This window comes from Vidua chalybeata, chromosome 27, assembly GCF_026979565.1.
Source record: "Vidua chalybeata isolate OUT-0048 chromosome 27, bVidCha1 merged haplotype, whole genome shotgun sequence".
In the NCBI taxonomy this organism is placed as follows: Eukaryota; Metazoa; Chordata; class Aves; order Passeriformes; family Viduidae; genus Vidua; species Vidua chalybeata.
Genome location: NC_071556.1, coordinates 980,296 through 1,006,733, shown reverse-complemented (window position 1 = coordinate 1,006,733; position 26,438 = coordinate 980,296). Strand labels below are relative to the sequence as shown.

Below are 26,438 nucleotides of genomic sequence, written 5' to 3'. Positions count from 1 at the left end.
GTCTCCTTTTTGGACATAAACCTCTCGTGTCTAGAATTTTTCTGTACACCTGGGAGTAATGCCAGGGCCTGGATGGTATCCCAAAAGTGGTGCCTACTCTCCCAAAGTCCGTTTGGTTTCCAGACGTGCCATGGCAGGGCACATCCCATAGGTCTCCTGAGACAATGGACAACATGGGGATGCCTGCAGGGGAGTTGCTGGGTTCCTCATGGCCCGAGCCCAGGATCTGCTAGAGGGAATCAGCTTGAGTTCTGGAGGCAATTTGGGCACCACAAGGTCAGAAGGATCCAAAGGATCCATCACCCATAAGGGTGTTGGAGAGTGTCCCAAGGAGGGACACGGAGCTGGGGAAGGGGCTGAGGAGCGGCTGAGGGCACTTGGCTCGTTCAGCTGCAGCACAGGAGACTGAGGGGAGGCTCCTCGGGGGCTGCAGCTCCTCCCGAGGGGAGGCAGAGGGGCAGGGGCTGAGCTCTGCTCTGGGCCAGGGACAGGAGGCCAGGAAGGGCTGGAGCTGTGCCAGGGCTTGGCATGGAGCTCAGGGAAAGGTTCTTCCCCCCGAGGCTGCTGGCACTGCCCAGGCTCCCCAGGGAATGGTCCCGGCCCCGAGGCTGCCAGAGCTCCAGGAGCGTTTGGCCAGCGCTCTCAGGGATGCTCAGGGTGGGCTTGGTGGGGTGCCTGTGCAGGGACAGGGCTGGGCTGATGATCCTTGTGGGTCCCTTCCAGATCAGGATATTCCACCAGTCTATGAATTATTCTGTTCCTTCTCAGGACTGCATTTATCAGCGGTTTCTTGTTGAAAATAACATACAAGGGAACCTTAAAGAGAGACTTGATTATTATGGGAGGCCGATCTCAGCAGTCCACGATTATTATCAGGGCTTGCATGCAGCTTGCTGCATTGCTGCAGTAGGACCAGAATGGGTGGCTGTGCTGGGCAGGGTAACAGTGACACGGTCACTGGGGTCACCAGAGCATGGCAGATGGACAGCCTGGGGGGAGGCTGCCCGCCAACAGGCACCCCGGGCCCCCGGCACCAGCCCCTCTGTGGGCATGGGCAGGAACTGGGCGGGTCCAGCACACACCAGCGCTGAAGGGCATGGGGCTGCGAGCTCTCCTGCAGCACCTGCCCCGGCTCCTCCCAGGCCATGTGCGGCTGAGCTCTGCGGGAGCAGCAGCCCCCGCCCCAGTGCCCTCCCAAGAGAGGGGTGGACACACAGCTGGCTTCCCCCCACCCACCCCACAACTCACTGGGAAGAGCAATGGGGACCAGAGACCAGGAATGGGGGAGACACAGACACTCTGTGGGGTCGTGGGGGGTCCTACACTGAGTCACAGACAATCTCTTGGGGGGGGGAGGGCGGTCACAGGAATCCCACACCTTCTGGAGGGGCCAGGAACAACCCCCAGAACCCAAGAGGCCCTCCAAGGACCTGAGGAGCCCCCTTAAGGACCTAAGAACCTTCCCCAGAGATGCAAGAACCTCTTCAGGGATCAAGAAACTCCTGCCCCCCCAAAGGAGGGAGCCCCCCCAAAGACCAAGGCACCCCCTGAAGGACTCAGGGAGCCCCTCAGGGACATGATGAGTCCCTTCCCGGGATCAAGACGCCCTCCTAAGAACCCCCCAAGGGCCTCCTTAAGTTCTCAAAGGGTCCCTCAGAGACGCAGCAGTCCCCGGCCCCGTGCCCTCCCGGGAGGGACACACAGACACCGGAGCCCGGCCATGACGTCATGTCGTGGCTGTGACGTCAGCGGGGCCGTTGCCATGGCGCCGCGCGCCGCCGCTTCCTGTGTGTGTTCGAAGCGGCGGGCGGGGCGCGCTCCCGTCGTGCCCCGCGCGGGGGCGGGGGCGGCCGCCATGTTGTGGAGCGGCGGGGCCGGCGGGTGCTGACGGAGGAGGCGGAGCTGGGCCGGGCCGGGCCGGCCGGTGGCACCGGCACCGGAGCAGGTACGGCCGGGGCAGCGCCCGGGGCACGGTGCGGAGTACGGCATGGCACGACACGGCGTGGCGAGGCGGGGGGCCTGCGGCAGGCTTGGACGCCGCACTTTCCCCTGCGGGCACGGGCCTGTGGGCCGGGCCGGGCCGTGCGGAGGGGCCGGGCCGGACTGGGCCGGGCCAGGCGGGGCTGGTGGTGCCTTGCCTCTTTTAGTCCCTTTCTCCCTTCCTCTCTCCCTCGGCACCCGGTCACCGAGCAGTCCCGCTTCTCCCTCCCCGCCCGTTGCGGCCGGGGATGGGCCCGATCTGTGCCGGTTCCTGCGGGCCCAAGCGGGCTGTGCCCCGTCACGGCGGGGCCGGTGAGCCCCAACGCTCCGGAGTGTTTGGTAACGGGCATGCCGCACCTGACCCCGGGGCCGGGGCTGGGCAAAGCAGCTGGAAGCTCGCGGTGTAACCCCTTCGCTCGGTCCGTGTGCCCTCGGCCGCTGGGGAAAGACGCAAAATAACGGAGCCTGGATTAACTCTGAGTTCTTGATCAAGTTGATAATACAAACGGTAACAGAGATTTCAGTGGTGTGGATCTGCCAAGCAGCAGCAGAAACTTTGGCCAGCAGTCTGCTGTTTATGTACAGCACGGGTGGATGGACCCCTGCCCACCCGATGGCTCCGGGGTCTGAGGGAGCTCCTTATCGCTGTGTGTTTCATCAGGGCGTTTGTAAGCTGCTGTTGACATTTCACACGTGGGATTTGTATGCAGGATCAGCCTGAGCTGAAGGTTCTGCTGGGGCAGGGAGGTTTGTCAGGTTATGCTGGCATCACCTTGGGAAGGTGTTGTTCAATTCATGCCATGGAGGACTGTTTTCTCTTGATTTGTAGCTCTCTTGAAGACTTTGTGCCCGTTTTCTTGTGAAGTGCTGATTCTTCCTGCATGTATTTTATGATAGCACCCCAGTATTTGGTGCTGAGGGTTCTTCAGAGAGCAACAAATCCTCATTGCAGACTTCTAGAACCTGAAGGAGCCAACAAAAAAGATGGAGAGACTAAGTACAAGAGCTTGCAGGGACGGGAGAAGAGGGAATGGCTCCCACTGCCAGAGGGCAGGGCTGGATGGGATATTGGGCAGGAATTGTTCCCTGGCAGGGTGGGCAGGCCCTGGCCCAGGGTGCCCAGAGCAGCTGTGGCTGCCCCTGGATCCCTGGCAGTGCCCAAGGCCGGGTTGGACACTGGGGCTTGGAGCAGCCTGGGATGGTGGAAGGTGTCCCTGCCATGGCAGGGGGTGGAATGAGATGAGCTTTAAAGCACCTTCAAGCCCAAACCATTGTGGAATTTTATGATCTTATATTAGCCTGGTTTTTTTTTTTTTTTTTTTTTTTTATTATTATAATTAATACAGAAGCAGAGATTTCTGGGGCTGTTGACTGAGGTTGTCATGTTTTTAAATTCTGTGGTTTATTTTTGTAGTTTGTCCAGGGGCAATGTTGCATCTTCAGTACCTTAGGTGTTATGGTGAAGCAGAGTTTTGGATGCTTGTCCTTTCAGTAAAGCTGCGAGGACAGGGCTGCTGGTGTATTTTTAATCTTTGCTTATAGTGCCCTGACTTCTCCTTTACTGAGCGTGTATCCATAAAGCTGCTGCTCTTAGCTGTCTTTACCCACTTGAAAGTACAAGATAATTGAACCACTGTCTTCTGTGGATTTTTTGAAGGGAAACTGAATGTTATTAAAGTCAGTACCCCTATGAAGAAATGTGCTTAGAGAATAGAAACTACTAAACAGAAGCAAACAAAAAGCCCTGAAGGTTCTGTAAGTTGTAAAATGCAGACTCTGTAGCCTTTTCTTGTCCTTTTTTCTGCTCGTAAGTCAATCCTCTTTGAGTCTGGAATGACCAACATGTAAAAACTTAAAAAAATCTTCTAAGGACCCTGTGTCCCTAAGATCCAAGTACTTCACTCTCTCCATCCCCACTTCCTTTTTATTAGCCCCCCAGGTTCAATCCTGGGCCCAGTGTTGTTTAACTCATCCATCAGTGGTTGGATGAAGGAGTTGGTGCCTCCTCAGCTGCTGACACAGAGTGAGAGCAGTGGCCAATCCCCCCCCAGAGCTCTGCAGCCCTGTAGAAGGGCCTGGACAGGCTGGAGAGGTGGGCAGGAAGGAACTGTCAGAACTTCAGCAAGGGCAAGTGCAGGATCCTCCACCTGGGGAGCAGTAACCCCAGTCCAGGCTGGGGGCTGACATGCTGGAGAGCAGCTGCGGAGAGCCCTGGGTGTCCTGGTGAACAAGAGACTGTTCCTGAGCAGCCGTGTGTCCCGGGACCAAGGGGCCAGTGAAATCCTGGTGTTCATTGGGAAGAGCATTGGCAGCAGGTTGAGGGAGGTGGTCCTGCCCCTCTGCTTGGCCCTGGTGAGGCAAATCTGGAGTGCTGTGTCCAGTTCTGCTCAGGAGGGACATGGAGCTCCTGGATTGGGTCCAGTGGATGCTGTGGAGATGCTGAAGGGACTGGAACATCTCTCTCTTCAGGAAAGGCTCAGTGAGCTGTGTCTGTTCAGCCTTGAGAGGAGACACAACTGTTCAGCCCTCATCCTCTCTCTTGGTGTTTGCAGGGAGGGCTCAGAGTAGAGACCAGGCTCTGCTCCATGGGGCCCAGCAATGGGACAAGAGGAAGTGGCAGGAACTGATACCCAGGAATTTCCATCTGAACATGAGGAAGAACTTCCCTGTGCAGTGACTGAGCATTGGAACAGGCACCTGCCCAGGGAAGGTGTGCAGTCTTCCTCACTGGAGATATTCCAGAAGTATCTGGACACAATCCTGTGCTGTGTGTTCAGGGATGACCCTGCTTAAGCAGGGAGGTGGCACCAGATGATCTCTGTGTTCCTTCCAACCTGCCCCACCCTGTGATTCCCTGTAACAGTGGGATACGCAGGGCAGCGGTGGAGACCCCATCCCTGCAGGGATTTAACAGACATATGGATCTGGCACCTGGGATATGGTTAGTGGTGGCCTTGACAATGCTGGGGGACTTGACAATGTTGGACTCTGATCTTAGAGGGCTTTTCCAACCTAAATGAGTCTTTGTTTTTACAAAGAATAATTAAACAACTCAATGTCTTCTAGGTGATTACCAAAATAGGTGTCATTATATGCTGGTTGAAAGCAGAACCTTTGTTTCTCCTGTCTGTCCAGTGACTTGTACAAAACATGTTTGTGGGTGGAAAACTGCCACCAGGTGAGGGTGGAAACAGAAGTGAGGATGGAAACAGGGCTGTAACTAGCCCTCTGTGGAGGCCAGTGACTACCCAGAGCTTAGCTCCTGTGTCCAAGGGGAGCTCCAGGGGCCAGGCAGTGTGGAGAGAATTGTGGAGTTTGATCGGGCCCTGCCTCATGAGAGGCACATGTTTGGCACTGGTTATGTCCTGGACTGAGATGAAATCTCAAAGCCGAACATTGGAAGGTCCTTTCTTTGCCAAGAAGTATCTTGGGGGAATCATACCCAGCCCCTTCCCCAGTGCAGGAAGTAGCCTCCAGCACCTGCAGGAGGGATGGGGTTCTGTGCTGTGCTGCCTGAGCACACGGGAAACAGTGGGAACCTCTTCCACTGGCAAATGGGAGCAGCAGAACTTGCTCAGCACTTGGTGTTTCTCAGGCAAGACCTGCTGGGGCTGAACCTGCTCTTCACCTGAGCTCTTGGAGCATCCCTGAGCCAGGTGACAGCCAGCACAGCCCAGGGTGCAGGTGCTGCTTCATCAGGTATCTTGGCCAATTACTGCATCTCTGAAACGGGAGTGTTCCTGCTGCTGCCTCTCATTTGTTTCGCTTTTGTAGCAGATAAACCTCTTCAAGGATACTTCTTGTTAATTAGGGCCTTTTGGCCCATGGGCAAGAGGTACCATCAAAGTGACCCCACGTGTTGTGCTTTGTTTCCCAGTGAAAGGCTTCCTGCGCTGCTGAGGGCATCGTGCTGTATTTTGTATTCCCTGGGAACAAGTGCGTCCCTCTTATTTACAGAGCATCGTGGTGAAAAGGTGAAATTATCACTACCTGCAAGCAATAAAAAGGGGGCTTAATAGTGGTGATTTTCTGAGAAATCCCCTGCTGAGTGCATGGTTGTCATGTCTGCTTGGCTAAGCTCTGCACTGCCAAGAGACAATAGTACGCTGCAGTGGGATGTGTATTGAATGAAAACGTCATCTATGAAGGTAAAATAACAACCCTACAATTCTCCTGACTTATTAAAAACAGGCTGAGGCAAATTTGGAACCCCTCAGCAAGGGGCCTGGCTCCTGTGTGGCTGCATCAGTGGGGTGCCTGCTGGTTCTGATTGCTGTGGTTGCCCAGTATTTGAGTTTCAGCTGAATGGTTGAAAATAGTCTGGTCTTTGGAGTACAGGCTTGACTGTCATCTTCCCATGTTTTTTCCTTTAGTTGTGGAGAAAAAAAGGGATTTAGGAAAAACATCTGTGCTGAAAGCAATGGTGATACCTGAGCATCATCTGTGTGAGAGGCAGCAAGAGTGATGTTCCTGGTGGGCTTTCTGGAGTGTCCTCTTCGAGAGCACTTGCATTTAAGAGCAACAGTTGTGTATACAAAAATCCTGGTGAAAATCTTTTGGGCTTGTAATGGCGTACTGAGATGATTTATTAGCCATTAGGAAGAAATTGTTCCCTCTGAGGGTGAGCAGGCCCTGGCACAGGCTGCCCAGAGCAGCTGTGGCTGCCCCTGGATCCCTGGAAGTGTCCAAGGCCAGGTTGGATGGAGCTTGGAGCAGAAGGAGGGGAGTGGAAGGTGTCCCTGCCCATAGCAAACAAGATGAGGTTTAAGGTGCCTTCAAGCCCAAACCATTCTGGGATTCTGTGATTAGTGCTGGCAGTGTTTATCTTTGGTAAAGACCTTTCCAAAGACAGAGATTTTGCTGTTTCCTGAAGGCCTTACAACCCTGACTTTCTGCTGGCTTGTGATAGTCCAGGCCACAAGCAGAGCTCTGTGTCATGAGCTTTACATCCTTGGCTCCCGCAGGCTTCCTGCAGCCCCAGTCATCAGAGTGCCCTAAATTTTTGTGGTTTGCTAGTCAGAGTTTCTCTGTCATTGTGGTGGGATTGTGCATCGCTTTGGGATGGTGGACATGAAGCTTTATCTGAGCTTCTGAAGTTGTCATGGAGGGCTGTGGGAAGTCTTGAAGCTTGTCTCTGAGTGCAACTGGAGGTACAGGTCAAATGTTTGTCACCTCTGATCTGGATTGCAGGTTGGGCCTGTGCCTGTGAGGAAAGGGGGATATTTTCTCCCTGTGAGGAAGGAGAGATGTTTTCTGCCATGGGAAGTGAAGGGAGGCACAGATCACTGTGCATTTCACTTACATCTCCAGCTTCTGGACTCCTGTTCCAGACTGGGTGGCTGAGTACAGGTAGGAGATGCAGTCACTGGAGACTGTTTTGGCTCTGCCCTTGAACCACTCTGCCTTCAAATGAAACTGGAGTTCAGTTTGTGAGTATTGCTGGTCGCTAGAAGTTGGCACTTTTGGAACAGGGGCATTGTAAGGCTGATGGCAGTGAGTGCATAAAGGTGTTACTGAGTGCCCAGGGCAGGAGGTGCTTGACAAGATGCTTTGGAAAGGCAGAAAAACATGGAATTTTGCAGGACCTTCAGTGAAGAGCAGTCACCTACATCTTATGCTCTGAAGTACAATGCTGTGGTGTGATGGCGCTTGCCATAGTCCAGCATCTTGGATTTTGGTGTAGTATTGAATCTTCAGGAGTGTGAGGACTAACGGTGAAGATCCCACCTGACACCATAACACCGGAGTAATTTTTTACTTGCCATTAGTGTGATCTCTGTCGTACAAAGCTGTGAACGTGCTTCTCTGATGAGGGCAAGGCAGCAAAGGTTGTAGTTTGTTTTGAAATAAAGCTTTAGCTGCTCCCATTTCATAGGGGTAAATGGCTGATTTTATAAATGCTTCTCACACTATTCCCTAGTAAATTGCTGGGTAACAAATTCTATCCTTGTAACTTTAAAAAGGTAAACATTGGCAAAACACACAACTTTAACTTTTTGTGCTATTGCTGGTTTGAAAGTGGGCCAGTTCCTTCCAGTTTGCTTGGTTGGTGTAGTGTTCCTGTGGGTTAAATGTGGACAAGTTCTGCTTGAGCTTGGCCAAGCACAGAGTATCTTACCCATTCCCAATGGCTGCCCTGTGAAGCCTTGGCATTCTGAATGCATTCCTAATAGTCTTGACCATTACACAGCTAAAACCTATGGCTTAGCTTTTTTTTTTTTTTTTCCTCTTTTCTCTTACAGCTTGTTCAAGAGCCTCTAAAGGAAACTATAACTGGTAATACTCTGCAGTACTCCAGGCTGAGGCGGAGGAGATGCTTACTAAACCAGCCAAAAACATCAGCCCTTTGGGGCTGTGTTAGGTTTTTTGTGTGACGTGGTCAGTACCTGGATCTGGCATGAGGAGGGGCAGGACACTGCAGCTGCCAGGGATAGAGGAACTACCATTTCTGCTGCCAGCTGAGGGCTTTGCCTTATTGATTTGCAAGTCTTGTGATCGGGTTTAGTCAAATCAAAAGAAGATGAAAACTTTGGATTTGGGGAAGCAGGATATTTAGGTTTGATTTCAAACCCTACAGGTCATGACTTGAAGGACTAAGTACTTGTGTACTTTTCCTCTTAGCAAATGATGGGACTATTCCAGAGAGCTTGGAAATATTCAACACCTGAGTAGTGACATGTTTTTACCTTAATACAGGCCCAAAGAGCATGCGGCATCTCTGGGTGTGGGTAGGCGCTTGCTGACTACAAATCTGGGGTCTGTTTAGGACTTAGTAGTAAGAAAAGCTCCAGGCAACCTTTTTCAGATTTGAGATGCTTCAAAATAAAGCATCAACATAACGTTGATGGTATTTAAGTTACCAAGACATCCTTTACCCCCTTTGGCACTGTGTAAATTAGGAAATATATTCAGCTTTACATCTACATTTACATTTGCATCCTGTCTTTGGTATTCCGATTCTCTCACTTTTGTAAGAACCTCTTGTGTTAAATGCTTACCCACCCAAATACCTTCCAGAAGAGATGGTACATGAACAATTTCTGGAATAAAAAAGGGTCAGGAATCATCCAGCTCTTGAACTGCTTGAGCAGAGCATATCTGAATTGATACAACCAACCTGCATCTCTTACACCTCCTTCAGTGTGTGCTGGGAAATCCAAACAGGTACAGCCTGCCTCAAACCACAGAAATAATTTTGCAAAATTACTGCCCTTGTTTCCCTGCCAGGCCTGGTGTTCTGCATGCTGGCTTATTAAAAACACGTCCATTCCAAGAAAAAACACTTCTGTGTTTGAATACACAAAGGTTGGGTCAATAAAAAGAACAAAAGGCACTTGTTCAGCACCATAACTCTGCCTGTAAGTATTGTTCTAAAGGTAATGAGCTGTGAGAGAATCCAGCCAATTCAGAGACAGTACAGAAGGTGCATGAAAAACAAAGTCAGAATACAAATTCTTCTCACGGAATCCAAACCCTTCCACCAAATCCCACCTTTATTCTCCAAGCATGGACTGCATAATTAGTGACAAAATAGTGTCTGAAGAATACGTAACACATGTAGCTCCTCAAGATCTTTTATTTCTTCAACTTAAAGGGAACTTGAAGCCCACATATTATAGAATCATTCAGTCTGGAAAAGCCCTCTAACATCAACTCAGACCATGCCCCCAGCACTGCCAAGGCCACCCCTAAGCCATGTCCCCAGATGCCACATCCACACAGCTGTTAAATCCCTGCAGGGATGGGGATTCCACCACTGCCCTGGGCGCCTGTGCCAGTGGTGGCTCATGCTTTCCATGAAGAAATTCCTCCTGATGTCCCACCTAAACCTCCCCTAGCACAGCTTGAGGCTGTTTCCCTGGGAGCAGAGCCCAACCCCCACCCGGCTGCACTCTCCTGTCAGGGAGTTGTGGAGAGCAAGAATGTCTTCCTTGAACCTGTTTTTTCTCCAGGCTGAACTTCCCCTCAGCTGCTCCTGATGCTCCAGCCCCTTCCCCAGCTCCATTCTTCTCCAGACATGTTCCAGCCCTCTTGTGAGAGGTTCAGAACTGTCACCAGGATTCGAGGTGGGGGCTCATCAGTGCCCAGCCCATGGGAATGGTCACTGCCCTGGTCCTGCTGGCCACACTGTGGCCGATACAAGCCACATACCATTGGCCTCTTTGCCCACCTGGACACACACCACTTCATGTTCAGCAGCAGTCACCAGCACCCCCAAGTCCTTCTGGCAAAACCTTTTTTATTTTACTTGCTTTGGGGGAAATGGACTCAGTTCCCATGGACAAATTTAGAGAAAGCAAGAGCATACCACAAACCAGAGGTGCTGCTTGCTGCCTGGGCTTGTTAGTGGCACGGGTTTTAGGGTAAAAACATGTCACTATTCAGGTGCTGAACATTCACTGCTGTGTTCTGCTGTGCGGTCTCTCAACTGTTCTTTTGAACAATCTGTGCTGTGTTTCTGAGTGAAAGTTGTAGGTGAAATTTGGGCAGATGGGAACTGAAAAGCTCGATAGTTAAATGTGTTTCAGATGCAGAATTTAAAATGTCTCTTTGCTGTGGATCTCACCAATACTGTGCTGAGCCATTTTGGGAGGACACTTAAAATGTGTGGTGTTCCCTGGCTGATCACGCTCCTCGTGTGGGTTCTGCAGGCTGAGCTCTCTTACTCATGGCGTTAAAACAACAACACCCCAAAAAAAGAAAAGGGGGGAGGGGGCATTTTTTTGAACTGTTTCATTTGAGACACACATTTGGTAGCTTGTGGGTCGATAAGGGCGGTACTTCAAAACAAGGGAGAGTATTTGATATGGCATACATTAATTTTTATTTTCTAAATCTGCTTTATTAATAGCATCACAGACTTTTCTAACTTTTCACTGCAATTATGTAGTCTCTGCTTCATTTGGTAGAAGCTGATCTCTGTTAAATTTGGGAGCTTTCTCCAGTTTTGACGCTGAAAGAACATATGGGAGTAATGTGTTAAATTAAAAAAGAGAAAAGCTTGGGGGGAGGAGGTGGTAGAGGTAAGCAGGTGTGATCAGAACCAGCTTGGCACTGTCTATTTCAGGGATGCTTCTGTAAAAGTGTTGGCATGCTTAATGTTAAAGAAGAAAAACATTTCAGCATTTGTAAGAAGTCCAAGTTTTGGTACTGAAAAATGGTGTAGCTCAAGGAACCACAGGATCTCCTGAGTTGGAAGGGACCCACAAGGATCATTGATCCCAGCCCCTGTCCCTGCACAGGCACCCCACCAAGCCCACCCTGAGCATCCCTGAGAGCGCTGGCCAAACGCTCCTGGAGCTCTGGCAGCCTCGGGGCCAGGACCATTCCCTGGGGAGCCTGGGCAGTGCCAGCAGCCTCGGGGGGAAGAACCTTTCCCTGAGCTCCATGCCAAGCCCTGGCACAGCTCCAGCCCTTCCTGGCCTCCTGTCCCTGGCCCAGAGCAGAGCTCAGCCCCTGCCCCTCTGCCTCCCCTCGGGAGGAGCTGCAGCCCCCGAGGAGCCTCCCCTCAGTCTCCTGTGCTGCAGCTGAACGAGCCAAGTGCCCTCAGCCGCTCCTCAGACCCTTCCCCAGCTCCGTGTCCCTCCTTAGGACACTCTCCAACAGCTTTGGGTCCTCCTGACCTTGTGGTGCCCAAAGTGCCCCCAGCACTGGAGGTGAGGCTGCCCCAGTGCAGAGCAGAGTGGGACAATCCCTCCTTGGACCTGGTGCCCCCAGGACAGGGTGGCCCTTTGGGCTGCCAGGACACAGCAGTGACTCAGATCCAACTTGCCACTGACCAGGACCCCCAGGTCCCTTCCCACGGCGCTGCTCTCCAGCCTCTCATTCCCAGTCTGTCCCTGCCTCCAGGGCTGCCCCATCCCAGGGCAGGATCCAACACTTGCCCTTGTTAAACATCACACGGCTGGGGATTTCCCAATCCTCACATTTGTCAGGGTCTCTCTTTGGGAGAGACCTCAGGGTCTCTCTGTCCTTGAGAATGTCAGCAGTTCCTCCCAAGTGAGTGGCCTCACCAAACCTACTCAGGACCTTCCAGTCTGGCCCCCAGGTCACTTACGAAGACATTTGAGAGAACTGGCCTTAAGATGGAGCCCTGTGCAACCCCATTGGTCACCACCTTGATGTCACCCCATTTCCTGTAACTTTCTGAGGTGCAAGGCCATCAGCTCTGCAGTGCAGAGTCGGTGTGCTTTGCCTTGTTTACCAGCTTATTTCACAGAGTATTTTAAAACTTCATCACATCTTACTGAATTGCAGCGTGTACTGCTGGACCCCTTGTAGCTTGGTAACTTGCCCCCAGTTTTTAACTGTAAAGCCCTGGGCAGGTCTGTGGTTCCTGGAGGCAGCCTCTTCTCAGGAGGGAGTGGGAGACAGTGCAGGGTTGTCCCTGAGCGGGGCACTGTGCAGCTGCTCCCTGGGCAGCCTCCTCCCAGCACAGCCTTTGTGTGCAGTTGCCTCCAGGATTTTAACACAAGTTTGTATCTTGAGGCAACTCCATTTGTGCAGCTGGGACTCTGGCCAGGTGCCATAAATGTTTATGCAATAACAGGAATGAAGATCCCTTTATGTTCTGCACAGCCTCGAGATGCCTGTGTGTTATGGGGATTTGCTTATGTGTTAGTTGTACCTTTGCCTTTGGTCATGTTTATCTTGGGTTGAAAGACCAACTTGATGTTTCCTCTGGTGTTTTTGTGCCCACGTCAGCTGTGGACAAGGCACATGAGGTGTGTAATGGGTAAGACTGGACCCTGGGGGTACTGCTCTCTGCCCTTGGGGCTTGGCAAGGGCTGTGACTGTGTATTCTCACACAAGTGTCAGCTCATTTATTTTTTATTGATGCACATGTTAATTTACCAGGCAAATCTCAGCTATGAAGCAGCCCTGTCCTAAAATATATGCTTAAAATATGTGCTTAAATGATGGTAACGTTGCTGATAGACTGCATAGCTATATGAGTGAGCAAGCTTTGTGCCAGCCAGAAGGCGTATTTGGGATAGTGCAGGCATCAGACATGGAATGTTCACTGGGACTACTAGATCCCTGGTATGTTCCTCCAGTGGGTGGTGTTAAAAGTCTGCAGTACTTCTGACATGGCTAAAAGCATCTGACCTTCAGCACTGCTCCTGTGCCCCTGACCTGAGCAGTGGGACAGGCTGTAGTGGGATCACAGAATCTCACAGTGTTTTGGGTTGGAAATGACCTTAAAACCCATCTCATTCCACCCCCTGCCATGGGCAGGGCCACGTTCAGTAGACCAGGTTGCTCCAAGCCCAGTCCAACCTGGCCTTGAACACTTTTATGAATAGGACAGACACACCTCTCCGTGCAACTGGTGCCAGTGCCTGGACAGGATAGGCTGCAGGTGCCTGGAATTTTCATGCCCATGTCCTGAAGGATTGCCAAACTCTGCTGCAGGGCCCGGGGGCAGTCCCTGCTCCAGGTGGGGTGGGGACTGGCTGAGGTCCTGTCAGACACAAAATACCAGCTGCCTGCATTCTTCAGTGTCACACAAGTTTGGTACCAATGCTCTGGATAGGAAAAATGGTCTCAAGTTCAAAGAACAGGCTTAGGAGACTTTGAAGAGGTTTTTCAGCATGGAGAAGTGTAACATTTTGTTGTTCTTCTCCTGTCTGTTGCAGCACACTAGTTACTCCTTGGACTTCGCAAACAAATTCCTGAGCTGGCTGAGCTCTGCAATCAGCTTCCCACCATGGATCAGGACTATGAGAGACGTCTCCTACGCCAAATCAACATACAGAATGAGAATACAATGCCTTGTGTGAGTACAGATGGGCTCAGGCTCACTGTTATGTTGTCTGTCTTACTTGTGACTGTTTTCCTTGAGCTTTTGAAAGACCTGGGACCTCTTCAAAGCAAACCACAGTCTTTTGTTGGGTTGTGAGCAGGTGTGAACTCCTCAGCTGTTCTATGAATACCCAAATAGCTTGACTTTAAGAGAGCTTTTGAATATATAACCTCAGTTCAGGTTGCAAAAAGGGGTGAAGATATTTTTGTGGAGTTCAGTAATACCTTTTTAATACATAATCTCAGCAGCTACACATGTAACATAAAAAATTGAGGGCTAATGAACTAACCAACTGTAAGGCTTGAGGAGTAAGTTCAGTGTCTTCTTTTCTTCAATTCAGGTAGCAGAGATGAGAAGAACCTTGACACCTTCCAATTCTCCAATGTCTTCTCCTAGTAAGCATGGTGACAGATTCATTCCCTCAAGAGCTGGGGCCAACTGGAGCATCAACTTCCACAGAATAAATGTAAGTTTTGCTCCCTTCTCCTACAGCTCAGCCTTGGAACTGAGGAAGTGGTACTTTTTGTTTCGGCTGGCATGATTGTTCTGCTTACCTTCTGCACCATGCTCTTCTGCTGCAGCAGAAGAGTTCCACTGAGTGTGTGTCCTCAAACCCTATGCTCCCTGCATTTGCTATTTCACCATATACCCTGATTTTTCTGTATGGTGATGGCATGTTTCTCCATTTCAGGAAAATGAAAAATCGCCAAGCCAAAACAGAAAAGCAAAGGATGCTACATCAGACACTGGGAAAGGTGAGACCACCCTTCTACTGCTTGGCAGTGCCCGGAGCTCTTATTGCAAACTGCTGGGGAAGTTAAGGCCATGCTGGCACTTTCATGCTTGTGCCAAAACTCATGCTGGTGTTTTGAGAGATGCCCACATAATGAGTGAGTACCAGGCCATGATGTGGGCATTTGATGGGTGTCTGGATGCAAGAGGCTGTCTCTATGCCTTGGTTTATTGTGTCATGAAAGCACTTCCCTGATGGAGTGGAAGGAGGGGAAACTTGCTACTAATCTTGATTCTAAATGGGGGCCCCAGGCTTATTAAGAGACTCCGTGAGAGTACAAGTTGTAGAATCCCAGACTGGTTTGGGTTGGAAGGGACCTTAAAGCCCATCTCCTTCCACCCCCTGCCATGAGCAGGGACACTCCCTACAAGCCCTGTCATGCCTGGCCTTGGACACTTCCAGGGATCCAGGCTGTTCTGGGCACCCTGTACCAGCCCCCCCCCCACCCTCACAGAGAACAATTCCCTCCTGTTATCCCATCTAACCCTGCCCTGTGGCAGTGGGAAACCATTCCCCCTTGTCCTGTCCCTCCAGGCTCTTGTCCCAAGTCTCTCTCCAGCTCTCCTGGAGCCCCTTTAGGCACTGGAGGAGGTTCTGAGGTCTCCCTGGAGCCTTCCCTTCTCCAGGTCAGGCACACATGATCCTGGTTCTCCCTGCTGTTCCTGCTCTGAGCTCTCTGCTGAGTGCCTGTTTGGCTTTACAGATGGCCTTGCCTACTCTGCCTTGCTGAAGAATGAACTCTTGGGAGCAGGGATCGAGAAGGTGCAGGACCCCCAGACAGAGGACAGGAGGCTGCAGCCATCCACCCCAGAGAAGAAATCTCTCTTCACTGTAAGTTGGTTTCTTTCATTAGCACCAGTGGAGGTTGTGTGTGGTGCAGGGCTCTGCCAGGCTGCTCGTGCAGTGAGTCGGTGTTGGAGCTTGGCTGAGATAAGCTGTTGAGAACAAATGTGGTGGCCTGGAAAGGGAACCTGAGTATGCAGCAAGCAATGTGCTTCCTGTGTTTGTGCTGGCAGGAAAGCTGTGTGGAACCAGGCTTTTTGTACAGTGTGGTGAGAGGCCAAATCAGTCTTTTGGACCTGAATGTTGCTGAGGGGTTTTGTATGGTTTTAGAGCACCTGGGAAAGGAAAAACTGGGTGTTGGAATTAGCTTGGCGCCAGTGCATGTTGGGAGTGATACTCCAGGCCTTGGGCGTACCAGGGTCCTCACGAGGTGTTTCTTTATGCAGTACTCGCTCAGCACAAAACGCTCCAGCCCGGATGATGGCAATGAGGTCTCACCCTATTCCCTGTCTCCTGTCAGCAACAAAAGGTAACACTGATCCTCTGCAAACTAAAAGAAGGGAAGAGCTGCGACAGAGGGCTCAGTGAGGTTCTCTAGGACTTATGTCTAAAGCTCTAAAATAAATGTGAATTGGGTTTGGAAATCTGGAGAGATAGTAAATAAAACGTCAAGTTCTAAGAATTTCTTCAGATGCCCAGCCTGTCTATGTGCTTGACATGTCTTGGTCAGCTCTCAGTAATTAGTTTACCTTTCTGCTTCATAGCTCCTTTGCAGAAGCAGAACCTAATTCCTTCCAGTCTTGCTGCTGAAAAAGGGTTGTGCAGCCTTTTTGTCTCTGCATTTCTGTAGAATCTTCAGAGTGCTCTATAAAGAGTGGCTGCACCTGTGCCTCCCATCTGCTATGATGTGCAGATTCCTCTAGTTGTTTTTTTATCTGTTTTTGTAAACAGTCAGAAGCTGCTAAGATCACCTCGAAAACCAACTCGAAAAATCTCCAAGATTCCTTTCAAAGTGCTGGATGCCCCAGAGCTTCAGGATGACTTCTACCTGAACCTGGTGGACTGGTCCTCTCTTAACGTCCTCAGCGTTGGCCTTGGGACGTGTGTTTACCTGTGGAGTGCTTGTACGAGTCAGGTAAATGGTCATGAGTGTCTGAAGATTGAATTGCCCATTGATGTAGGGTTTTTCCAGCATTCCAGGGCTATGGAATGTACTGTGTGAGGGCTTCAACACTTGTCACGCTGTATCCCAAACACAGCACTGGTTTGTGAGACAGCCAGTGTGACAAAACCACGTTTCTTACCCCATTCTTCTCTCTGAAGGTAACACGGCTGTGTGACCTCTCTGTGGAAGGTGATTCCGTGACATCCGTGGGCTGGTCAGAGCGGGTCAGTATGACACTGTTGGCAGGGACAGCTGAGACATTGGTCATTTAGTCATTGTCATCATAGCTGTAATTAACTCCCTGAGCTTTTTCTCTGCTAAAGAGGTTTTTCTCTGCTAAAAGAGAGGGAATAGAGAGCAGCCTCTTGTATCTTGAGGTTCTCGAGGCGTTGCTAAGAGGAGTGGGAGGGAGAAGGAGCCAGTTTGCTTCTTCAGCTCTTGACAGTAAAATGTTACAATAAATATATTCCAGACAGGCTGCTTGGGGCTCTCAGTAGGGAAAACCATGTCAGGTGAAAGAACTCTGGATGCTTTCCATCTCGTGGGATTTATGTCAAGTCTTCTCCTCAACTTTCAGTTTTCTGACTGTACTTCCTGGCTGTACTGATCCTGGCTCTCTGTTTGTCCAGGGAAACTTGGTGGCTGTTGGCACTCACAAGGGCTTTGTACAGATCTGGGATGCAGCTGCAGGAAAGAAGCTCTCCATGCTGGAGGGACACACAGCCAGAGTCGGTAAGGAGTGGGGAAGCAGAGGGTTCTAAGGGGTCTCTTCTTCCTGATGGAACTTTGTTAGCCAGGGATCTGCTGGAAATAGAGAACTCAGAGCACCAGGATTGATATTTATCCCCTGTCTTGAGCAGGTTCAAAATATTATCATCTCATAACTCTGGTGTTCTGATCTGAGTGTGATGGTGGTTGGGTGTTGCAGCAGGTGTTTCCTCCTTGCTTGAGGCTTTTTGGGTTTGGTTACAACATCTCTTCACTGCTGCTGGCTTCCAGTTTCAGCCCTGCTGGCAGCTTCACACTGAGATTTCCACTTCCCTTTTTTGGAGGGCTGGTTTTTTCTACTCAGAGATGTTGTGAATCTAAACTCTGGGGTGAGATTTGGGAAATTCATGCAGTTCCCAAGATCTGTTCCTGTGCTTTACTGCACTGTGAAGTGAGATTGGTAATACCTGCAGTCAGCTGTTCAGTGGAACCTCTATTTGTGCCCTGATCTAGGACTCCAGAGAGTGGATGTAAGGGAGTTCTGTAAGGAGTGGTTTGAGGTTTGTTAGGTTCGTTTTTTTTTTTTTTTTTTTTTTTTTTTTTAACCCTGGTAGCTCTGATGGCTGCATTTTGCTTAGCAACTGCTGCAGGACTGGAAGGGTTGGATTTGATAATGTGACCAGCAGGACCAGGGCAGTGACCATCCCTCTGTGCTGAGCACTGCTGAGGTCCCACCTCGAATCCTGGAGTCAGTTTTAGATCTCCCACAGCAAGGAAGACATTGAGGGGGTGGAGTGTGTCCATAGAAGGGAACAGAGCTGGGGAAGGGGCTGAAGCACCAGGAGCAGCTGGGGGAGCTCAACCTGGAGAAAAGGAGGTTCAGGGGGACCTTCTGGCTCTGCACAACTCTCTGACAGGAGGGTGGAACTAGGTGGGGGTCAGGCTGCGCTCCCAGGGAGCAAGGGACAGGATGAGAGGACATGCCTCAAGCTGTGCTAGAGGAGGTTTAGATTGGATATTGGGAAAATTTTTTCACAGAAAGGGTTATAAATAATTGGAACTGACTGCCTAGGGCAGTGGTGGAGTCACCATGCCTGAAAAGTGTTTTAAAGATGTGTGGATGTGGCACCTGAGGACATGGTTTGGTGGTGAACATGGTGGTGGTGCTGAGTTGAGGGTTGGACTTGGTGACCTTAGAGGTCTTTTGCAGCCTCAGTGACTCCTCGAGCAGTCTCCGAAGCTCTGCCCCTGTTGCAGGTGCCTTGGCGTGGAACGCGGACCAGCTGTCGTCCGGGAGCCGGGACAGGATGATCCTGCAGCGGGACATCCGCACCCCACCCCTGCAGTCTGAGCGGCGGCTCCAGGGACACAGGCAGGAGGTCTGTGGGCTCAAATGGTCCACGGACCACCAGCTCCTGGCCTCTGGAGGGAACGATAACAAGGTACATTCCTTCCAGGGGGTCACAGGAAATGTCAGACCCCCTTTCTTTCTAGGGCAAGGGCACCAGGGGTAGTTCAGGTTGGATATTATCATGTTGCTGGAGGTGTTCAAGGCCACGCTGGACAGGATGTGCAGCAACCTGCACATCAGCAACCTTCCACCTAGTGGAAAGTGTTCCTGCCCATTGCAGGGGATGGAACTAGATAGGCTTTGAGGTCCCCTCCAACCCAAACCATTGTATAATTCTATGATTAGGGAAAATTTTCTTTGCTGAAAGAGTGGTTAAGCATTGGAACAGGCTGCCCAGGCAGTGGGGGAGTTGCCATTCCTGGAAGTGTTCAAAAAACAAGTGGATAGGGCACTTTGCAATGTGGTTTACTGGGCATGACAAGATTAGGTTAAAGGCTGGACTTGATCTTAAAGGTCTTTTCCAACCTTAATGGTTCAGTGATTCTTTAAGGATGTTTGGCCTCTCTGAAAAGGACTTTTGTTTTGGTTGTTGGACTATGACCAAACGTAAATCATGCTAAGCTTCTACTCAGTCTTCTCTTCCTAATAAAATGAAAAAGGCAAATTTAATTTTGCTTCTGTATTTGGCTAATTAAATCTCTAGCTTGGCTCAGGGGGTTGAGTTCAACAAAGCCACTGCTAAGCTACCCTTCCTGGCTTTGTTTGGGTAGTGTATGGTCACGTTTGTTGCAGTAATGTTTGTATGCAGCAGGAAGCTGAGGTAGAGCTCTGCGAGTTCTCATACCTGTAGCGCAGGCTTGCAGCTCACTGAGCACCATATGGGAGAAGCATCTGTCACAAAAAAGTGGTGTTCCAAGCTCTTTGGAGCGGGTTGCTAGGTAGGGAATGTGCCCAGTGCCTGTGTGACAGCATGGTTGGAAGGAGTTCCTCCTGCTCAGAATAACTCTTAATGAACTGAGCAGATTTCTGGATGTATTCTGGAATGATACAGCCAGAAAGGCAACAGCAGGGTCTGAGGCCCCCTTCAGTGATGCCGTTTCTTTAGATTTATTCCCTTATCTTAGGGCCTGTTCCTGCCATGTGGCCTGAGGGTAGGACAGCTCCTCAACTGAGTTTGGTGCCAGGGTGGTTGTGACTGCCCCATCCCTGGAAGTGTTCAAAGCCAGGTCAGATGGGGCTAGGAGCAACCTGGTCTACTAAAAGGCATCTCTGCCCTTGGCAGGGATTTGAACTGAATGAGCTTTAACCAACCCATACCATTCCATGATTCTGTGAAGTGCAGAGTGGAGCTGTGCATGTCTGAGCAGCGCTATGGGAAATCAGCTTGTTTCCCAACTGCCCTCATCAGTCCCATTGTGCCTTGTGGGTGTAGTGGACACATGACTGAGGCACAAGTTTGATTGTGTCTCTTCTCTCTGCCAAGCTCCTTGTCTGGAATCACTCCAGCCTGAGTCCCGTCCAACAATACACAGAGCACCTGGCAGCAGTCAAAGCCATCGCCTGGTCCCCACACCAGCACGGGCTGCTGGCCTCGGGTGGGGGCACAGCCGACCGCTGCATCCGCTTCTGGAACACGCTCACGGGGCAGCCCCTGCAGTGCATCGACACCGGCTCCCAGGTGTGCAACCTGGCCTGGTCCAAACACGCCAACGAGCTGGTGAGTCCTTCCCTGTGGTGGGAAGCGTGGCTGAGCATAAGCCAGGTGTGCCCAGGTGGGCAAGGAGGCCAAGGGCATCCTGGCTTGTACCGGCAAGGGTGTTGCCAGCAGGGCCAGGGCAGTGACTGCCCCCTGCAGAGGCACCTCAAATGCTGGGGTCAGTTTTGGGCCCCTCACAACAAGAAAGACAGTGAGGGGCTGGAGCATGTCTGGAGAAGGGAACAGAGCTGGGGAAGGAGCTGGAGCACAATTCTGTTGAGGAGCAGCTGAGGGAGCTGAGGGACTCCAGCCTGGAAAGAAAAAGGCTCAGGAGGGACCTTCTCTCCCTCTGACAGGAGGGTGGAGTCAGGTGGAATTCAGGCTCTTCTTCCAGGTAACAAGCGACAGCACAAGAAGAAATGGCTTCAAGTTGCACCAGGGGAGGTTTAGATTGGATATTGGGAAAATTTTTTCATGGTGATCAGGCACTGGAATGGACTGCCCAGGGCAGTGGTGTAGTCTGTAGACTGTTGGACTTGATGATCTCAGAGATCTTTTACAGCCTTAACAATTGCATGATTCTATGATGTGTGTTCCCCTCTCCCCTTTCAGGTGAGCACCCACGGATACTCCCAGAACCAGATCCTCGTTTGGAAATATCCCTCGCTAACTCAAGTAGCAAAGCTCACAGGGCACTCTTATCGAGTCCTGTATCTGGTGAGTGATGGCTGTGGCTCTAGCTGCTCACCTGGCTGTAGGTGTGCTCAGATGGCACCCAAAGCAGCAGTGCCAGTGGCACCATAAGCTGTCTGGGTGAAAATGTGAACACTGCCCATGAGCAGTGGAAAACTCCATCACTTTTCTGTGCCTGCAAGGGACGCTTGGATTTGCTGCTATGGAAATGTGAGGCTTTGTTAATGATAGCAAAGCCTGCCAAACTCTCCTGAGGAAACATCTGAGTTTTCTTCTAAGAAAACTCTTCTGAGCCTGGAAAAGAGAAGGCTCCAGGGAGACCTTCCAGTGCCTAAGAGGCTCCAGGAGAGCTGTAGAGGGACTTTGGAAAAGGATCTGGAATAGCAGGACAAGGGGAAATGGCTTCAGACTCCCACAGGGCAGGGTTAGGTGGGATATTCGGAAGAAATTCTTCCTGTGAGGGTGGTGAGACCCTGGCACAGGTTGCCTAGAGCAGATGTGGCTGTCCGTGGATCCCTGGAAGTGTCCAAGGCCAGGCTGGACAGGGCTTGGAGTAACCTGGGAAAGTGGAAGGGAGTGCAATGAGATGAGCTTTAAGGTCCCTTCCAACCCAAAGCGTTCTGGGATTCTGGGATTTTATGAAACACAAGCCTCTCTCCTTGCTCCCAGAAGACTTCCACACCTCTTCACTGATGACTGCTGCCCAGGGAATTAAACATTTGTTGTGGGTAATCCCAATCCATCTCATATCTGCTGTTACTGTTACATGGGGGTGTCAGCAGTTCACAACAGAGTTGACAAACACTGATAATGTTTTGGGAGGTAGATCCCAATGTAAGCAACCAATACAGCCAGAAAATCCAGTCATATCATCTTCCTGCCTTCAGGCATGTTGATAATCCTGGGAGGAACAGCCTCAGTTAAACATGGCTTGGATTTCTTAACACAAGTATTCTTTCCACAACACTCCCCCAGTGTGATCCATAGCTTCACCATAAGGTGCCAGTGCCCAAATTGCACCTGAGGCTGCATGAGGCACCTGGAGGCAGAGGTAGCTGGCTTCTCACCACGAGTAGGAAGGACAGTTAAATCTCTCCTGCATTCCAACAGAGTCTTGTTTTCAGCCTCAAAAATGTGATGGGTGCTAAAGGTTGTTGTCTTCTCCTTAGGCAATGTCCCCTGATGGGGAGGCCATTGTCACAGGAGCTGGAGACGAAACCTTACGCTTCTGGAACGTCTTCAGTAAAACTCGCTCGACAAAGGTAAGGCCAGGCATGGGGGCAGCTGCCTGGGGCAACTCAGGCCAAGTTGGTTCTGCTCTGCTGCCTCCTCTGTGATCCCCTCCTGCAGATCAAGGCCTGGGGCAGTGAAGGATTCAGCTTTGCTGAGATTTAAGTAAAAAGTCACCCTGTGTGCACAAGGCAGGTGTGATACAACATCCCTCTCCAGGCTGGTCCAGGGCTGCTGAGCAGAGCAGCTGAGCCCTCAGGTGACAGCAGGCTGGGAGAGCTGGGGGTGTCCAGCTGAAAAAGAAAAGGCTCCAGGGAGACCTTACAGCCCCTTGTAGTGCCTAAAGGGGCTCCAGGAGAGCTGGAGACAGACTTGGGACAAGAGCTTCAAGGGACAGGACAAGAGGAAATGGCTTCCCGCTGCCAAAGGGCAGGGTTAGATGGGATATTGGGAAGGAATTGTTCCCTGGGAGGACAGGGAGGGGCTGGAATGGATTTCCCAGAGCAGCTGTGGCTGCCCCTGGATCCCTGGAAATGTCCAAGGCCAGGCTGGACAGGGCTTGGAGCAGCCCATGGCAGAGGGTGGAAGGAGATGAACTTTAAGGTCCCTTGAAGCCCAAACCATTCTGTAATTCCATTATCCCCTGCCTCTTTACAAAACTGCTTAAAATGGGGGTTTAGATGAAAATGGAATCATGGATTCTGACAGTGACAACTCAACATCACCAAAAGCAGATTGTGTCTGATGCTCTGAGAGCTTTCTTGGGTGCCTGGCCAGAGGGATTTGGAGGAGGAGACTGGGGCGAACTGGCATTGCTCCTGGGGGTCCCCCACTTCTTGCTGTTTCTGGGGTACAGCTGCCTGCAGAGCTCTGGGAATGGCACTCTGGCCAGCTGTGCACTTGTTACCATTTGGAAGAAACCCATGGGAATATTTATGGTGTTGGACTTTGATTTGTGACCTGGGATCATGCCCTGAGCTAGAGATACCAGATTAAAAACAAATCAACCCAGAAGCACGTGGAGTAACAGCTGTTTACCCCCTGCTTTGTCTTCCCTTGTCAGGAGTCTGTATCTGTGCTCAACCTCTTCACCAGGATACGATAAACCCCCTCCCTGTGCCCCGGGACCTACAGCCTGACATTCCAGGATCAGACCACTCCCTCACCGTGCATGGACCTCCGGAGCCCAGCCAAGGGGAGGGAGAGCTGTGGGACTGCAGGAGGACCCAGCTCATTAAATATGTGCTTGTGACCCACAGGGCTGGGCAGTATTTGGGATGGGGTGGGGAGGGGAGGGAACTGCCAAAGGTTATTGGATTCATCCTTCATAAAGGGAAACGGGTACAAGAGAAACGTTAACCCAGCATCCTCCAGCTGTCAGGATGGTACTGGGGAGGACTCATGTGACATGGACCATTGAGACTGGACCGAGGCCATCCCCACTGCCGTTGTGTGCCTCCTGCAAGAAAGGAGCATATCCTTGCTGCTGTGGGAAGGGGTTTGACATGCTGCTCTGTGTCCCAGAGTGACACCTCTGGAGGCAGGAGCCAGCCAGACTGGTCCGGTACAGCTGGTGCGAGGGGCACAGCTCCAGGCTGAGCATCTAAGGGCTTTGTTCATAGCCTGGCATCCCCATTCCAGGAAGAAACTGGAGAACTGCCTATTTTCTTTTTTTTTTCTTTGTTTTTCCCCTCAGACAGGTACTGTAGTACTTAACATGATCATTCCATAAGACAGCTTGATTTTTTTGGGCATGCTTGACAGCTGCCTCTGAACAAATACACTTTGGGGCTCTAGACTTTGGAGGAGACTTGAAAAAGCTTCACCTCTAAGGGAGCAGATTTGGGAAGTTCTGCAGTTGCTGTTTCATGTTCTGGGCTGATCCTGGGAGTTACCAGAGAGCAGAAGCAAGGGCTTTATAAAAAAAAGAAACCCACCCAACCACCTGTGCATGTGGAGCTTCCTTCGGTGCCACTGTGTGGGTGCCTTGCTCTGGAGTCTCCCTGAGGCCAAAAGCAGTTGGGATGTGTTTGAGAAAAAAAAAATCCTAAAGATCTGACTTCTGGGGTGAGCAGGGCCTCTTCTGGCTGGAAGAGGGGTTCTCCTGAAGCAGGGCTGCAGTGTTGCTTTTTTCTTCTCTCCAGGTCCCACACAGGGCCCTGCTGTTGAGTTTTGGTGTGTGGTTTGGGGTTTTTAGGTTGTGTGGGACACACAGTTCTGGCTGGTGTTGGAGCCCATGGGGTGTAACACAAATGCTCTCTGTGTGTGTGGTGCTTTTAATTTAAGAGGAGCTGTGAGGCTGCACAGCCTTTTCCATCTGACCTGTGCCTGCCCTGCCCAGGCCCTGCCTGCCTCCTGCCCTCTCCCAGCGTTGCTTCCTGTTCCCATGTGGAATTCCCTGGCTGTGTATATAGACTTGTCTTCTCTCTGTAGATTGCATAGGTAATGCTTTCCCTTTCTTTTTTTTTTTTCTTTGTTGTTTTGTCTCCCCTCCTTTCCCTAAAACCACGTGGTAGGAATATGATTGCCTGTCCCCAGTACCACCAGTATTGTTAGGGTGAGCCAAGGTGTGAGAAGGCCACTCCAGCCTTGACCACATGTGCCATCACCCCAGTGCCTGGGTCAGGCTGGTGGTGCTGCACCTGCGTCACACATACTGGGAGTCACTGCTGAGAAGCTGGTGCTGGAAGCCCCCTGGCAGCTCTGAGTCTCCCAGGCCCACAGGCCACTTTGTCATCTCACAGTCTCACTTGCCACCAAAATGGAATTTCCATGGAGTTTTTGAAACACTGTTTGAGTGCAACTGCTTTAGTGTAGCTCTGGCCGTGGGATGTGAGGCATGGTTTGAAGTCAGCCCCGGGCCTGTCTTGTGTTTTTTGTTCCACTTGTGGGCACCGTTCCACATCACCGTGGGTTGGGAGCATCCCAAAGCACCCAGGAGGTGTTAAATTGAGTTGGATCACTCAGCTGGGAAATGAGTTTGAAGTAAAGGGTCACCTGCAGGAAGAGGTGGTCTGTTGTGGGTGTCATCATCTGGGCAAAGGGCCATTCAGGGGGGCTGGGGAGGCTGGTGGCTGTGCTGTGGATTTTCCTGTTGTGGATTGCCTCCTGCTAAATAGCACTGTGTAGACCCCCAGGACGCACTGCTTTCTCCTCTGGGAGGGTGTAGGTGCTTGGGTTGGGGGCGCACAGGAGGTCTCAGCCCATTCTGGAGCAGGACACCCGGCTGGAATGTGTGGTGAGTGTGGTGATGTTTGGGCTCCCCAGTGCCCTGGGGCTCCACAGGAGTAGAATTGCCTCTCATCCTGTGATGGGGGAACTTCCTCAAGGAGTCCCAGAAGATGCTGGGGGGAGTGGCAGTGCTGTGGAGTGGGCACTGCAGCCACTGCCTAGTGCTCCCAGCTGCAGAGCAGGGATAGCTCCTCATTGCTCTGTCCCCTCTTGCCAAGGACTTTCCCAAACTACATACATCTTGTGTCTACATCTCACTTTTCTGTCTGCCTTGGGAGCAGGTTGGCTCGTGGTAGCTGCTCTTACTGCACTTGGCAGGGAGGCTGGTGATTGCCAGGCCAGGGTTAGTGATTCCTAGGCCAGGGTTAGTGATTCCCAGGCCAGGGCTGTTCTGTTGGTGACAGAGCATGGCAGGAACAAGCTGCTCACCCTGACCTTGCTGTCAGCCCAGTACTGCCACCTTATCTGCCCTGCTGCCAGCTGCCAGGCAGGGGCTCCCAGTTGTATCCATGTGGAGGTCGATGTATGCAAGTGTCTCAGGGTGTTATTGTCACCGGCTGCTGAAGAGAGAAAAGGGCAGAGCTGAGGTAATGTGTTAGTGTGTGTGACCTGTGGGCACTGGCTCGGGCACAGGGTCCTCCCAGAGCTGGGTGACAAAGTCTGTGGCATTGTATCCCAGGTGTCATGTGATGGAAAACAAACATGGAGCACGCTGTAACTTCTTCATGTAAAGCAATTGAACTGGCATTAAACAGGTTGTGAATTTACTGGGATTGGTCTCCATGGTTCCACTTTGCTTCTCCACAGCAAAGGGTGCAGCAAATCCCCAGGGTCCCCACCCCACCTGTGCAGGTACCAGCTTTCTTGGCACAGATCTCACCTGTGGTTTATTGCTCCCAGCTTCCCACTCTTGTTTGCTTTCCTCCTGCTGGGAAAGGGCAGAGCCCCCCTCCCTGCCCTGCCCTGCCCTGTGCGCCTTGGCATGGCAGGAAGGAGGAAAAG

General features: G+C 51.3%; 1 protein-coding gene across 3 annotated transcripts; it reads left to right on the top strand.

Moving 5' to 3' along the window:
• Window positions 1-1,848: 1,848 nt before the first annotated feature.
• Window positions 1,849-26,203, top strand: FZR1 (fizzy and cell division cycle 20 related 1). 3 transcript variants are annotated; one of them, XM_053965721.1, is made up of 15 exons: window positions 1,869-1,945; window positions 8,223-8,256; window positions 13,620-13,759; window positions 14,127-14,252; window positions 14,478-14,541; window positions 15,283-15,410; window positions 15,809-15,891; window positions 16,314-16,497; window positions 16,686-16,751; window positions 17,157-17,259; window positions 18,493-18,677; window positions 20,070-20,303; window positions 20,895-20,999; window positions 22,145-22,237; window positions 23,269-26,203. In XM_053965721.1, exons 3-15 carry the CDS (start codon window positions 13,691-13,693, stop codon window positions 23,308-23,310), a joined length of 1,482 nt encoding a protein of 493 aa, XP_053821696.1. In that variant the 5' UTR covers window positions 1,869-1,945; window positions 8,223-8,256; window positions 13,620-13,690; the 3' UTR covers window positions 23,311-26,203. The 3 variants fall into 3 exon arrangements, with proteins under 3 accessions (XP_053821695.1, XP_053821696.1, XP_053821697.1); XM_053965720.1 differs by lacking the exon at window positions 8,223-8,256 and having other exon boundaries at window positions 1,849-1,945; XM_053965722.1 differs by lacking the exons at window positions 1,869-1,945; window positions 8,223-8,256 and adding an exon at window positions 2,465-2,488.
• The last annotated feature ends 235 nt before the right edge of the window (window positions 26,204-26,438 follow it).

Bases quoted from the DNA above. Each gene is read 5' to 3' on its own strand.
- FZR1 (XM_053965720.1), top strand. From the start codon at position 13,691: ATGGATCAGGACTATGAGAGACGTCTCCTACGCCAAATCAACATACAG. The intron at 15,892-16,313 runs GTAACACTGATC...TTTTGTAAACAG, and splicing joins TCTCCTGTCAGCAACAAAAG to TCAGAAGCTGCTAAGATCAC. The intron at 16,752-17,156 runs GTCAGTATGACA...CTGTTTGTCCAG, and splicing joins CCGTGGGCTGGTCAGAGCGG to GGAAACTTGGTGGCTGTTGG.